The 14,879-nt window shown below is 43.7% G+C and overlaps 1 protein-coding gene across 1 annotated transcript in view; it reads right to left on the bottom strand.

Annotated features, from left to right (window-relative positions):
- The window catches only part of jph3b (junctophilin 3b), a 31,983-nt gene that overhangs the window by 7,298 nt on the left and 9,806 nt on the right, over positions 1 to 14,879 (bottom strand). The window contains exon 2 of the mRNA XM_017473460.3: positions 10,247 to 11,051. Coding sequence (XP_017328949.1) covers positions 10,247 to 11,051 — 805 coding nt within the window. The remainder of the gene's footprint in view (positions 1 to 10,246; positions 11,052 to 14,879) is intronic.

Genomic DNA, 14,879 nt, shown 5'->3' with positions numbered 1-14,879 from the left:
GGTTTGAGCTGTGACGGCTGCTCTGCACTGTGTGTGTGGGTGTGTGTGTGAGGGTGAGGTGAGCCGAGGTGGGACAGGCCTCTCTGGTTGTCCTGGCAACGGCAGGAGAAAGTGTGAGGGAGGGATAGAGAGAGAGAGAGAGAGAGAGAGAGAGAGAGAGGGAAAAAAAGACAGAGGAGTGGACGTGATAAATCATTTATTCACTTTCAGTCAGTTTCCTGGAGATGTGTGTGTGTGTGTGTGTGTGTGTGTGTGTGTGATAGAGAGAGAGTATAGATCGTGTTCTTACTAGAACATAACCCATTTAAAGGATTGCTCACTGATACACACAATACAGAGATACAGAGAAAAAGGAGGCAATTATTTGATTCCAGGTTTTGTGAATCAAGAGTCGACTCAAATGATTCAGACTTGAATTCACACAGTCAAACCGATTCAGTGCAGAAGATTAAGCTCTGTTGCCAAACCACGAATAATAAAGGCAATGCCTCCTTCAGTGTTACTGTCAGACACATACCCAACGCCTCCTCCGGTCCTTTTAGTCTTAGTGATGGAGGCGTGGCCTCTTTCCCTGTCAGTCTCTTTGAAGAAGGCGTGGCCACTGTGTCTGTCAGTAACACTTCAGGTGTCTTTGATTAAAATCAAAATGTGTGCACAAATTTACACCCATCGCATCACTCAGTTGTATCACTGAGTCATTAATGTATTACCCATAATGCACTGTGGGTTTTAACAGTAGTGGCAGCGTATTTACAAAAGACACATTCCAGTGATTATGTAATGGAATAAAGTGTAAAGTTTACACGTAGTTCTGTTTGTTATTTCTGAGTAGCAGCAACTTCGATTTAAACCAGTTAATCACTGCACGACATCAGAGTTTCCTCTCATTCATACACACACGCACACACACGCACACACGCACAGTTCCCTGCCTCTCGCACCTAAACCCGTTATTCTCACACACACAGCCTCATTCATTAACACGTTGAACGAAAGACAGAGCAGAATGAAGAATGTTTCATCTGAAGCGTAACTGAATAAATACTGCTCCGATCCCAGACAGACACAATACGTATTCGTGTGTATCCATGGCGTCTCACTTTAAAGCGTGGACTTTAACTCAGGAAACATTCACTTATTTAACAGAACGATCGCTCAGCAGCGGTTTTCTATTTGGAGCGCAGTTCATGACGACAATCACGACGATGGCGGAACGTTTCAACATCGCGCTGCATGAAATGCTGTGTTTAAATCTTCCGCGTGTACATAAGACGCGTTTCCGTTGTTTCTGCGTGCGCTCACAAAGTCCTATGTCAAGAATTGACTGACATTTCCTCCGAATATAGCACTCGAAGGTATTTTACCTGGAGCTCCTCCTACTGTTCATTTTTATACAAGGTAAAATGGGGGAGGAAAAAAAAAGACTGATGTGACAGATTCGAAGGAGGACAAAAATCCCAGTGATACTCTGGGAATCATTTCATTACCCTCCTCTACGTGTATAACGAATCCATTCTGAATAGGGCTTTGGAAAACCCTGACAGCCCTGACGCACTCTTCGTAAATAATCACCGGCGCTGTAGCTCTAATCCGACACCGCTAACCTGCATTGATATAGCGCTGAGTCACGCTAATTTCCGGTGTTAGCTCATCAGCAGGTGTTTGGGTTTCTTTATCGCGTCTAACAGCGATGACCCACAAGCTAATCGGCTTAGCCGCTAGCCCGTATCCAGCCTGGACAGATCTCTGCTAATCTGTAACACACACAGGTTGTGACCACTGTGACTTGTTTGAAACATTATATACGGTCTGCTAATAACATGAGCATTTTCATTATGGTTTATGAAATATCAAATACTACCACAGGTCAGTAAAGCAGCGAATAAAATGTGTTACGTCCGAATTCCACGAGGAAAGCCGATTCAAGGGACGCCGATCGTGTTTGATCTACGCGGTATATATTTTGTAATTATATCATTCAGGTAGGTAGATTCGGCGTGACGTGGCTGGAAGGCATGGAGACTAACCGCGTGTTCACAAGCTACTTGTAGATTGTAGTCTTGTGGGCGTGGCCTGTCCAAGTTTCTAGTTAAAGCTAACTAGTTAAACACAAATGACATAACGTGCTAATCAGTGTGAGAAACTGTGGTTTGATTGACATGTTACGAGCTCAGCTTCAAACCGGATTAGCAAGCTAGCTACGTCCACTCACCAGAGGCACCGAACGATCTCTGCGACGACCTTCCGAGCTTTATTTTTCTTCCTAATGTCTCTGGATACTACGGAAGCCCGTTTCCGCCACGGAGAAAATTTTATCCGATTTTGTTCCTCACGATTTTTAACGTCTTGAACATTTTTAACGGCTTAACATCTCGCAGTTCTGAGATTTTACCTCACGATCGTGACTTTATTTCTCACAATTACAAGATTCAGTTTACATCTCTCAATCCTGACTCTTTTTGGGGTTTTTTTTACTCAATTTAGACCTCCACAGGACGCAGTACCTGAAATGTGACTAAGTAGCTGATGAGTGTTGAGCTTATTTATAGAGAATGATTGATGCTTTTTGGCTGTGCTTTCTTTGTAACTCACTAAATGTCAAGTGGACGTCCAAATTGCGAGAAAAAGGTCATAATTGTGAGATGTAAACTCGTAATTGTGGGAAATAAAGTCATAATTGTGAGATGTAAACTCGTAATTGCGAGAAAAAGGCCAGAATTGTGTGATGTAAACTCGTAATTGTGGGAAATAAAGTCATAATTGTGAGACGTAAACTCGTAATTGTGAGAAAAAGGTCATAATTGTGAGACGTAAACTCGTAATTGTGGGAAATAAATTCATAATTGTGAGATGTAAACTTGTAATTGCGAGAAAAAGGCCAGAATTGTGTGATGTAAACTCGTAATTGTGGGAAATAAAGTCATAATTGTGAGATGTAAACTCGTAATTGCGAGAAAAAGGCCAGAATTGTGAGATGTAAACTCGTAATTGTGGGAAATAAAGTCATAATTGTGAGATGTAAACTCGTAATTACGAGAAAAAGGCCAGAATTGTGAGATGTAAACTCGTAATTGTGGGAAATAAAGTCATAATTGTGAGATGTAAACTCGTAATTGTGGGAAATAAATTCATAATTGTGAGATGTAAACTCGTAATTGTGGGAAATAAAGTCATAATTGTGAGATGTAAACTCGTAATTGTGGGAAATAAAGTCATAATTGTGAGATGTAAACTCGTAATTGCGAGAAAAAGGCCAGAATTGTGAGATGTAAACTCGTAATTGTGGGAAATAAAGTCATAATTGTGAGATGTAAACTCGTAATTGTGGGAAATAAATTCATAATTGTGAGATGTAAACTCGTAATTGTGGGAAATAAATTCATAATTGTGAGATGTAAACTCGTAATTGTGGGAAATAAAGTCATAATTGTGAGATGTAAACTCGTAATTGTGGGAAATAAAGTCATAATTGTGAGATGTAAACTCGTAATTGTGGGAAATAAAGTCATAATTGTGAGATGTAAACTCGTAATTGCGAGGGAAAACAACTCTGAATTCTGAGATGTAAATTTGCAATTATCTTTTAAAAAAAATTCTCCGTGGCGGAAACAGGCTTCCGTAGTATACATTTAATGAGCATAGGAAGTAAAGTTGCGAAATAAAGTTGCCAATTGTTTGAATTTGTCGCCTCAGTGTGATATCTGCTTTGCACAGAATTGGGAACATCTCAATTTAAATGTCACTTCTTTCGCTGTTGTCTGCAGCTGTCTCTGAAATCGCAGCTCCGTTTTGTGCATACGTTATTTGCCCGCCTGCGGATGACACGCCCTCCTTCCCCTAACGGCTCGTACGCTATAGGCTAGACAATAAGCTTATGATGTGCGATCGACCATTTTGGCGCGATTCAGATCGAATCTTTTTTGTCCTCCGTTACACACATATGTCGCTTGCTGATGTGACCCTTATTATAAATAAAAAAGACCGCTGCTAGCCTAGACGTCTGGTGTAATCTGGTCCCTTTCTGATGGATGTTAAAATATGGTGCTTAAAATATCTGTTTCTTAAATTTTCTTTAAAAAACCCCAGAACAACTCATCGCCTAGAGAACCGAGTATCGGCATGCCTACTTCACAGCATAAAACGTGCACTTTTATTTCGTTTTTTGAGTTAAATTGTACGTTTATATGAAACCCCGTACGCTCTGGGGCCGCTTCTTATGTTCTTGGCACAACAATTTATCCAATTATCGAGCTTTAACGAGCTAAATCTGGGGCGTAATGCCATGCAATCAGGTCACACACCTGTGTTCGGTTTTAAGGGGATTAATTTGTACAGTATCTACATGTATACTTCGTAGGCAGAGTACGTAAACACCTGCAGGAATCTGAGTTACATGCCACTGAACTTCAGCAAGGATGAAATGTAAAGGTTAAAAACGTAAAAAAAAAAATAAAAAAAAAAATAGTCACGTAGCTGCTTGAAGAAGTCGTAATTCTCAAACGTGGAACGCGGTGGTCTGTTCATGACGAGCTCGGATCATTATTTTGGGGACGGGTGGAGGCGTACGTTATTCACAAACACTACCCTGATCATCTTTAATAATTCTCACCGAGTCACCCTGGATAAATCACGGAGATGGGCATGTCTTCACGCATGACATCTCGTAGATGGGCGTGTCTTCACGTTAATAATTGACGTACGCGTGCTCATCACGTTAATAAGTCCGTGCGTACCGCGTACACCTCATTTGAATACAGACTGATGTTGAAAAAAAAACAAAACAAAAATCGTCGCTATGACGACGTTTACCTGGAAGGAGTCTCCAGTCTCAGCGCTTTGTAACACAGGTCACAGGTAAAAAGCTGTCACTCGACGTTTTCTGTCATCATGTTTAGTATTTTACGATAATACCCCTCCGTGCCTTTGACCAAACAGAAAGGCGTATACGACAGCCACCACGTAAGTGCTAATTAGCCCATTCCTTGTCTTCTAGCTAGCTAATCAATACACTACAGTAGTGCAAAGCTTTGATGTTTTCTTAAGGAACGATATTCATTTTTTGTTGTTGTTGTTGTTGTTGTTGTTTTTTGCCAGCTAGCTCTTACAGCTAACATCGCCTACTTACTGTATGTGAGTTTTACGTCTTTTCTACCGTGCTAGCATGTACGATCAGCTAGGATAAATACTTTAATAAGGAATCGGGCCGAGAAAGCGCATAGCATGCCGAATTTCCCACGAACAATCCTCTCTTCCTTCCCCGTTTCATTTACGTCCATGCCTTTTGTGAGACTGTTCTTTCAATTTTCCCTTTTGATGAAAAGTGACTGTCTAGACATAAAATGTCATTTTTTTCACCTTATCATACTTTTTCATCAACTTTTGCATTTTAATGTAAACAATCATATTTCGTAATATTTTGGGTCAGAAACATTTCATAGTACTATATTATGTCTAAATATGTGAAAAGAATCCAATTGGAGTAGGTCGGACAACTGATTATATGAGTTTGTTCGAAAAACCACTTTCCTTTGCTCCTAGCGCCTTCTCGTTCGCTGTATAGCGTTTTGAGCGGATAAAGAGCACAAGTGTGCATGGAGACACAGGATGAGTGGGAACTTGTTTTGTTATTGCGCTTTTGATGAAAAGTGACTGTCTAGACATAAAATGTCACTTTTTTCACCTTATCATACTTTTTCATCAACTTTTGCATTTTAATGTAAACAATCATATTTCGTAATATTTTGGGTCAGAAACATTTCATAGTACTATATTATGTCTAAATATGTGAAAAGAATCCAATTGGAGTAGGTCGGGCAACTGATTATATGAGTTTGTTCGAAAAACCACTTTCCTTTGCTCCTAGCGCCTTCTCGTTCGCTGTATAGCGTTTTGAGCGGATAAAGAGCACAAGTGTGCATGGAGACACAGGATGAGTGGGAACTTGTTTTGTTATTGCACTTTTGATGAAAAGTGACTGTCTAGACATAAAATGTCACTTTTTTCACCTTATCATACTTTTTAACCCTCTGAGCGCCTGTTTAGAGTCTGCTGAAAATGTCACTTTCTCCCTGGTGTCCTTGCTGTAATATTCACGCTGTGCTGTAAACAGCTCCGACCGAAAGCTGAATGGCGGGTCACGGCGCATAGTCTGCATTTACACCATGAAACAGCGTGTGTGGGACCGCTACCGAAACGAAGGTATGTCATGCTATTTCGTCCAGATGGAGGCTGACTCGGTAGAAATATATATTTATTTCTTTCTTTTCGTGGGAGGAGCTTGCCTGCTTCAGAGACTGTCCCATTCATGTGCATGATTCTGCTTTATGTGAGTCTCGTCGTCTCATATCATTTCAATATTTTAACAGAACGTCAACGATTTAACAAGCACGTGGCTACGGTATATCGAAGAGCCATACTAAGCCTTTCCCCGTCCTCGCTTTTATGTTTTTGACCCCGCCCTCGTTTCTCGTCTACGCCCAGTTTACGCCCGTTTCTAGATCGCCTGACCTGCGCTTGTTCCTCGCTGCTGATTTAGATTTGTCTGCCGGTCTCTTTAAATAAAGCTTCGAACTGCACCCGCATCCATCTCCATCCTACTTACACGACAGCTACACAAAATTTCCCCCAGGTGTGAACGAGCGAGCCCGTGACCGTTTTCCAATCCGGTGTGTTTTCCCACGGTGCACTGCGTTCCCCCGGGATGAAGACGATCCGAGACGTCGAAACGATCATCTTTTTCCACCCTTCTATCGTTCTTCTACCACGGATACCGTGGTAAAAATGATTTCCGGGTCAGGATACGAATCTAAAAACGCACGTATTTCCCGCCCGTGCAATTCTATATCTCGTAAACCGTCAGTTCCGTCTTACGCGCGCAACGTGAGGTATAAGAAGCAGCCGACGCTTACAAAAACGTACGTATTTGTCTTGTCCGTTCTCAGACCAATTCCCGTTCCTCATTAGTAAAAAGCAACTCCACACGTCTCCTCCCGGTCCTCCTTCATCCCTCAGGGCTCCTCCATCCACCACAGAGACGGAGCGTAGAACTTCACCCTCTCCGAACGTTACTTTCAGAGCTAATTGCTCGTCAGTGTGGCGGTGCCCTCAAGGGGGCGTCTTCTGTAACTCTAGTCGGAGTATCTAGAGACCATAGTGCAACTTCGAAGACTCGTTTAAAGTACATAATTAAACCTTAAGGACCACTGAGAGACCTTCGAGGGGTCTCTTCGGGGAGCAGAGCTCTGATGTACATGTTGTCTCCGGGCAAATTGATGATGATGTTGACACAGATGATGAATCCTCAGATGAATCCTTCAGCCGAGCAAACTTCAGGCCTCAGGTTCGTTCCTGTCCTCTCTTACGTTATAGCAGCTATAAACGCTCGTTCTCTCACCAGCCTCTCCTTGTTTTCTCTCTCTTCAGGTCAATACGACAAACAAACAAACAAACAAACAAACAAAAACTGCAAGGTGTAAGCGCCTCTGTCTTACACAAGTTCAACGTTACGGTCTCCCTACAATCTCACGAGACAAAGAAAGCTTCGGTGTATCGACGATTATTATTTGAATCCGTTGATATGGAGCGTCTGTTATTCAAGTCCCTGTGAGTGTGAAATGTTTCATTTTATTTATTTATTTTTATCCAATCACCCTACTACTCGCACACACACACACACACACACACACAGAGAAAGCGAGAGAGAGAGAGAGAGAGAGAGAGAGAGGCGGTAAAATGAGTTTCAGGGTCATTTGAGGTGACGTGCGATGTGCTTAACGTGCCACTCTTCAGGATTTATGTACAGCACCTTTATTTATTTAGACGTGAGTCACGTTTGATTATAGACTGGCCCGGTCGCCCGGCCGTGACGAGAAAAAAATGACACTCCGTCCATACGAACATCGCCGAGGAGAAGACCCGCGTTTACCCGTGTTTACAGCGCTTGCGCTCTGCGTTCATTTATAAACAAAACGAATGGGACAAATAACGAGTCGGGATACCCGGGGGCTTCGTTTTGATCGATACTGCCGGGATTTTAAAGTACGTAATAAAATCGCTGCGTTGTTATGAAAACGATGACGGGTCGCTGGGACGGGACACGGCTAAGCGGTGCACAGATCAGCCGGGTTAGCGTGTAATCGCTCACTCTAAATCTAGGTCAATGGGATTTGAAGGGTGAGTGATGATCTAGATATAGCGCATGCATACCTCTGCACGTCTACACACACACACACACACACACACTCCGTTTACTGTACACCACAGCGCCGTTAGATTCTCAATTCTGATTGGTCAGAAAGTGTCGATTAATTTTCTGTAAGCAGAATCACAAATCAGAGGTTTATATTAACGCGCTCGTTCTTATTAATACGTTATAGTTTCCATAGCAACAGCTCGTTCACAGGGACTTACACGGATTAACACGGTTGTCGATACGGTGATTCGCTTCCCTCCCGCGTCTCTGTAAAGTTTATGGAAGGAGTCTCCAGTGTCCAAGCTGTCAATTTAGCTGACATCTTCGGGTTTTTATTTTGAAATCTTTTGGTCTTGTTAACGTCTAGAGAGAGAAAAAACGGAGGCCGGTGAGAGAGCGACCGTTTACAGCTAGATGTTCCCTGACGTTAAACGTAACGTAGCTATAAACAGATAAAAAGTTCTTTAATCGATGAAAAATTGTAATCATCGGATAACTGCTGTCGGATACGAGGAGTGGAACGCTTGAGAGCGGACTTTATAGGAAAATGAATCAGCTTCACGCACTGGGGAATGTTAGCACGTAGCTAGTCGGCTAGTTAACCGCTTGTAGTCGTAACTCTCTCGCGTTTCAGTGCGATTTCGGAATCGGCCCGAACGGATCGGCGATTTGTTTACGAGCGCGCTAACCTGTATAGATATAACGTTCCGTTATAAATCTAAGAACCGCAGTGTTACAGTGGCTAAGCTAGCCAGCTAACCTGAACGTTTCCGAGTCCTACAACTGGTTCGGACCAAACCTCGTGGATATTTTGTGACAGCGCAAACTGAGCTCCGCCCCCAGAACTTGGATAGAAAAGACGACACGACTTTCACACGACTTTCACGCCCCCCCCCACCCCCACCCCTAAAGCGCAACGAATACGAAACACTGTTCGAAACAAAGCCGTACTGTTACAGTGCACAAATCAGATTTAGTTCCAACGCACTCACACACACAGAACGCACAACGTACACAATTTACAGCCTTCTCACGTGTTATTGATCGAGCCCCTGCTGTCACACATCGACACACACATCTGCCAGTGCGCTGATACACCAGCGATCCATACCAGCCTCGTTCAGCTCCATTTATCCAAATCGCACTCGGCTTCTGTAACGCGTCACGTTTTTCTACCAGGGCGCTGTCGAGTTCTCCGATCCGATTGGACAGAAGTCGCATCATCACACCTTTTTATGAATGCGCTTGTTCTAATACGTTATCGTTTCCATAGTAACAGCTCGTTCACAGGGACTCGTACAAAAAAAAAAAAATTATTAGGAGACTATTATTTAACATTTATGGAAGGAGGAAGGAGTCTCCAGTACAAGATCATGTACTTGTTGCGTAACTTATAAACAAATAGCACGAGTTCCACAAAAGAGAAACACGATCCGTTGTGGCGTCACGTGGCATTTATTCTTGGCTTTCTGAAACGTTTCTCACTCGACTCGTACAGTGTGATCCACAAATATATGTGTGTTTTCACTGGGTCTGATCTAGCCAATCAGGTAGCGAGACAACTTTTCGTAAACGCCCACAATTACTCCAAGCTGTCATGCCTGATACTGTATATGCTCCTATCAATAAGCGCGAAGTAAGTGACGCAGAACTCGGTATAAGCGTGAAAGCGAGCACAGCGGAGGATTAAAGAAGCGGTATGTAATTTTATAAAAGTGTTTCTCGATCTATATTTAATCATATTATTTTAAAGCTGGCTTGGAAGACCTGATTTGCAGTATTGCAATGCAATGAGTCTCAGTACATTCTGTATTTCAGGCTGCTGTTGACTTTTTTTCTGGGCCAGAAAATGAGCCCAGAAAAAAAATTAAATTCAGCAGATGAGGCGGGGTCAGGTGGAGTTTTGATTGCAGTTGTGACTCACCAGCAGAGGGCAGTCCTGGGATTTAAACTCAACCCTGTGACCATCCTAATGTTCCAGCTAACGCTGTTAATAACTCCTCCACCTGTCCACTCTCAGCAGGTGACGACGTAAGGACGGCTTTTCACACTCACCTGGACAAAGCGATCTCAGCTTTCTGCTTTGCGATATCAGACGCCTTCTCTGCGCCTTCGATGGCGCGGTCCACCTTCTCTCGGATCTTGCTCGCACGTAGCGGGATTAGGTTCTTGCGTTTGCCGCTGACCAGCGAGTTCTGCTTGTACTTCCCCTCCTCCTTGGTGCCGTCGGGAAAGGTGGTGCAGCCGTAGCCGTGGCGCTTGTTGCTCAACCACTCGCCTTGGTAACAGAGACCGTCCGAGCGGCGGCTCACGCCACAGCCGGAGCGCTTATCGTTCCTCCACTCGCCCGCGTAGCTCTCGGTGGCTGTAGCGTCCACGCCGTCATCGTCGTTGGCATCGTCGTTGACGTTGGTGCTGGTGGGCAGGAGCTCCCCCTCGGCCTCGCCCAGGCTGATGGTGGAGTTGACGTCTGAGGCGGCAGAGCTCACCGTACTCATGGCCGCCTCGCTCCGGAACGAGCTCTGCTTGCTGCGCTGGCTGGCCAGCGAGCTCTTCGACTCGGACTTGCGCAGACGCAGGCCGCTGAGCAGAGAGCGCCGGAAGAAGAGGCCTTTCTTTTTCGCCTTCAGAAGCTCCGCCTCGCTGTGAGCCGTCAGGACGAAGCCACCGCGTGACGCTGCCGGGCTGATGCCGCCCCCCGTGCCTGGCGTACCCGCCGTGCCGTTGCTGTGCTCTGAGCGTAGAGAGTTTATGGAGGTGCGCAGTGGAGAGCGGATCACGGCCGCCATGCCGTACGGGACACTCTGCCGAATGCCGTAGCCGTGCCGCATGCCGCCCACCCACTGGCCCTGGTATGTACCTGCAGGAGGGCGAACACAAAAACACAACAGAGTCAGAAAGGGATGTTTTGCTGGACACAACCACTGCCCAAGGCCCAGATCTTTAGAGTTCGTATCACCACATGGTTTTGTTCTCATCATGGAACATTTTATTTAGCTCCGTTTACGTCGGTTGCCCTGCCAGTTAAACCCGATTAAACAGTACGTTTAACAGAGAGTGTGTCTCGGTGCTCGCAGAAGTGCAGTGCTCGCGCTCCTTCGGTGCTCACGAAAACCTTTCAAACTTGAAACACGTTCTTTAAATGCCATCGAGTTTTTTTTTTTCAAAACTGTTTTTTAAAATCCTGTGGAATCCGCTGTAGAGTTTGCAATCCGATGGCGCGAAACACGTTCGTATCGATGTCTGTTTCGTGTCGTCTGTTCTTTAGTTTGAAAAAAAGGTACACTCGTATACGCTGCGTAGGAGTGCATCCTGTCGGATTAGACGTTGGTACTTGGTAGTATCGGAATAATACCCGACACCTGTCGCAACCGTTTAAGGTCAAAGTGGAACCATATTACAACCGGTATCGGTTTCACGAAGCGAGTCAAGATGGCCGACGTCATAACGTTACAGTATTCGGCTCTGCGGTTTACAGATGACAGTAAGTTATAACCGAAGATCCGGATGTGCGTTAATGGAGGTCTTTACCGAAAGGCTGTTGAGTGAGATGGACTTAGCAACCGTTAGCAGTGTAGCTCCTTCGCCAAACGCCGTTATTAACTCCACTTAGACCTTTTTTTAAGATGGGAAATTGATGCGCGTTTGATTGTTCTCCAAGCTTCCTGTATATTTGGGAAACCACTAAACCGTGTGTGGGTTTCCCCTGGATCCGGGCAGAGAGTCGGCGAGTCAGGAGGCGTAGGTGATCGGTGATTTTGATGATTCATTCTCCGTAGGCTGGCGCTTTTTTTATTTATTTATTTATTTTATTATCCGCGCTGGGTGCTGGTTATATTAAAGCTTTCTTGGGAGACTGCACTAATTACACACTCAGCATTACTGTGTGTTTAAAGAAGTCCTGGGAGCAGGATAATATGCGTCAAGTAAAGCGTCCTAACAAACCTGAGTCATTAGGATCGCCCGGCCTCTGCTCGCAGTACTCAGCATACTCAGCATGCTAAGCTAATTATTGACGTTGTGGCTTAAACGTGAGATACAATGTCATTTTATTGTTTCACACAGGCTGTGTTCTGATTTCATTTTTTATTTCGTTTGTCTATTAAGCGTGAATAAACATCTCCCTGTAACGGATGTAATTCACAGAAAAAATTCCACCCGCAAAATCTATTCGTTAAATAAAATACGGATATCAATACGACGAAGAAAGACACGCCAGGACGCGCTGGTATCGGAAATTAATCGACTTCGTTGGGTTGATTATTTTCTCATTTTCACCCCAATCACCGCACTGGTTTTTATTATTATTCGCTCTTATCCCACAGCGACTTGCTTTTACGCGTTTACAGTTTTTCTCAAACTAATTAAAGAATGAAATGTCGTACTTTTAAAAAAAAAAAAAAAAAAAAAAAAAAATTCCGTTTATATTTACTCTCAGCATGTCCAAGAAACAAGTTAGTTCCTGTTCTCGCTTACGTTATAGCAGCTATACCCAGGCGTTCCCGCGCCGGCCTGTCCTTCCTCTCTCTCTCTCTCTCTCTCGTGACGTTAACGCCACAAGAGACAAATACGCAGCTCGTCGTTTCTCGATTCCATGAAACCGTAAGCGAAAAACATCAAATCGGGTAAACGTAAACATAACACGCCGCTGACGCTGGAGACTCCTTACTTCAAGTTTAAATAAAAGTCCCCTCGCAAAAAGAAAAGAAAACTTCACCGCGTTGACGTGTCCAGGACGAGTCCCTGTGAATGATCTGTTGCTATAGAAACAGATCATTAAAAGACTAATCAACACCTTCGTTCAAAAGCCCCGGTTTAACGTCTCTTTATAAAAAATTAAAATAAATTATTGAAATTTTTTTTTTTACAGGATTTCTCACTTCAGCAACTTAGCGACAGTCCAACTGTGGGGTCTAAATGAATTCTTTCTTCTTCTTCTTTTTCTTTTTCTTTTTTTTTTTTCCAGATTCACAGCGTAATCTTTAACAAAGCTCGCATTAAAAGGCAACGCTGAAAAGCCCAGGGCGATATTTTAAACCTCCCAGGTTTCATTTGCGTTCATAAAAACGTCGGACAAAGCGTGACTCACCGAAAAGCCACTCTCATGCACAGATGGCCAATTCCAAGAGCTGTGTGTGTGTGTGTGTGTGTGTGTGTGTGTGTGTGTGTGTGTGTGTGTGTGTGTGTGTGTGTTTTCTTTCATAATACCTTTCATTTCATGCAGCTGGTGTAAAACAAGACTGTAATAAGAGTTCCTTTTTTTAGAGAGATGTGAATCAGGGCTTTGTTTCAGTGCCTCTGATTAGCGCTGTTACAATATTTATTCAGGTCATTAGACAGCGAAGTCTAATTAATTCAAGCTAAGATGCAAAAAGAGAGTGAGAGAGAGTGAGAGAGAGAGAGAGAGAGAGACTTCAATGCTGGGAAAACGATTGACGCGTGAACAAAATATTCGATTTGTGTTCTCTTTTTGTATTCAGTGTTCCTCGTTTAAACGTGACCTTCACACTGTTGAATCGCGCATCGTGATTGGCTCGTCAGGCGCCGATTCATTACCTGCCGTTTCTAAGCGTTCCGACACGGACGTTATCGTTTCTATAGCGACAGATCGTTTTTCAGGAAAGATTTTCGGAAATGGTCGATACGGCGAAGCTCTCTGTGAGGAGCGCTTGGTAACGCGGCGACTTTAGGTTTTCCTGACATCTTCAGGACAGAGGAGTTTTTCAGTCATAACAAAAATGACACGCTGCGTAATGATTGATGTCTCCTTAACTCGAGAAGGTGCTGGTGAGGGAACGAGTGTTTATAGCTGCTATAACGTAAGTGAGAACAGGAACTAAGCTGTAACAGGAACTTTTTTGCTGTGATAAGAGGAATGAAACACTCCATGTCCTGCTGTTGTAGTGAAATAATCATCCTCAGGGTGGAGACGGTAACAGACACGGATTATTTCTCTAAAACAGAACGACACGGAGTGTTTTATTCCTTTTATTTCTTATATAACATAGACTTTAATATAGATATTGTTTTGGGTTACATTTTGTTTCATTTTGTTGCAGTTCTGTCATCAAAAGCGGAAACAGAGAGGTGCTGTCCATGGTGCTGAAAAGTCAGACAATATCTCTCTCTCTCTCTCTCTCTCTCTCTCTCTCTCTCTCGGATCATTTAGATCTGTGCCATCATTTTTGCCTATGTGTGTGTGTGTGTGTGTGTGTGTGTGTGTGATGTAATTATGATCCCAGCACGCCAGTGATTCATTCAGCCTTCGAGAACATGCTGCTATTACCGGAGTCGCCTCACACGTAAACAACACACCGCTCTGTCTATCTGTCTATCTGTCTGTCTCTCTCTTTGTCGAGCGTACGATGCAAATATCTCAACGTTAATGAACCCGTCAATCATGAAATAATCAAACACACGCCGGCTAATTTTGTAAGCTCTAAAGACACGTTCTGAGCTAAATATTTCGTGACGTATGACAGGAATGAATTTTTTTATTTGGTCGATTTAGAGCAACGTCCAACAGCACGCATTCCAGCTTCTATATAAAAGAGCGTCACGTGCCCGTGCTATTAACCAATAGAGCGACACGTATTATCCTGCTATAACTGCGACTGTGAGCGATACAGTATGTAGGCAGTACAAGGAGAATGAGCACCATGTCTTGAGGCAACAGAGAGATGTTTTC

Source organism: Ictalurus punctatus, chromosome 8, assembly GCF_001660625.3.
Source record: "Ictalurus punctatus breed USDA103 chromosome 8, Coco_2.0, whole genome shotgun sequence".
Classification (NCBI taxonomy): Eukaryota; Metazoa; Chordata; class Actinopteri; order Siluriformes; family Ictaluridae; genus Ictalurus; species Ictalurus punctatus.
The sequence above is the reverse complement of the archived record's forward strand: the minus strand, read 5'-3'. Positions and strand labels throughout refer to the sequence as shown.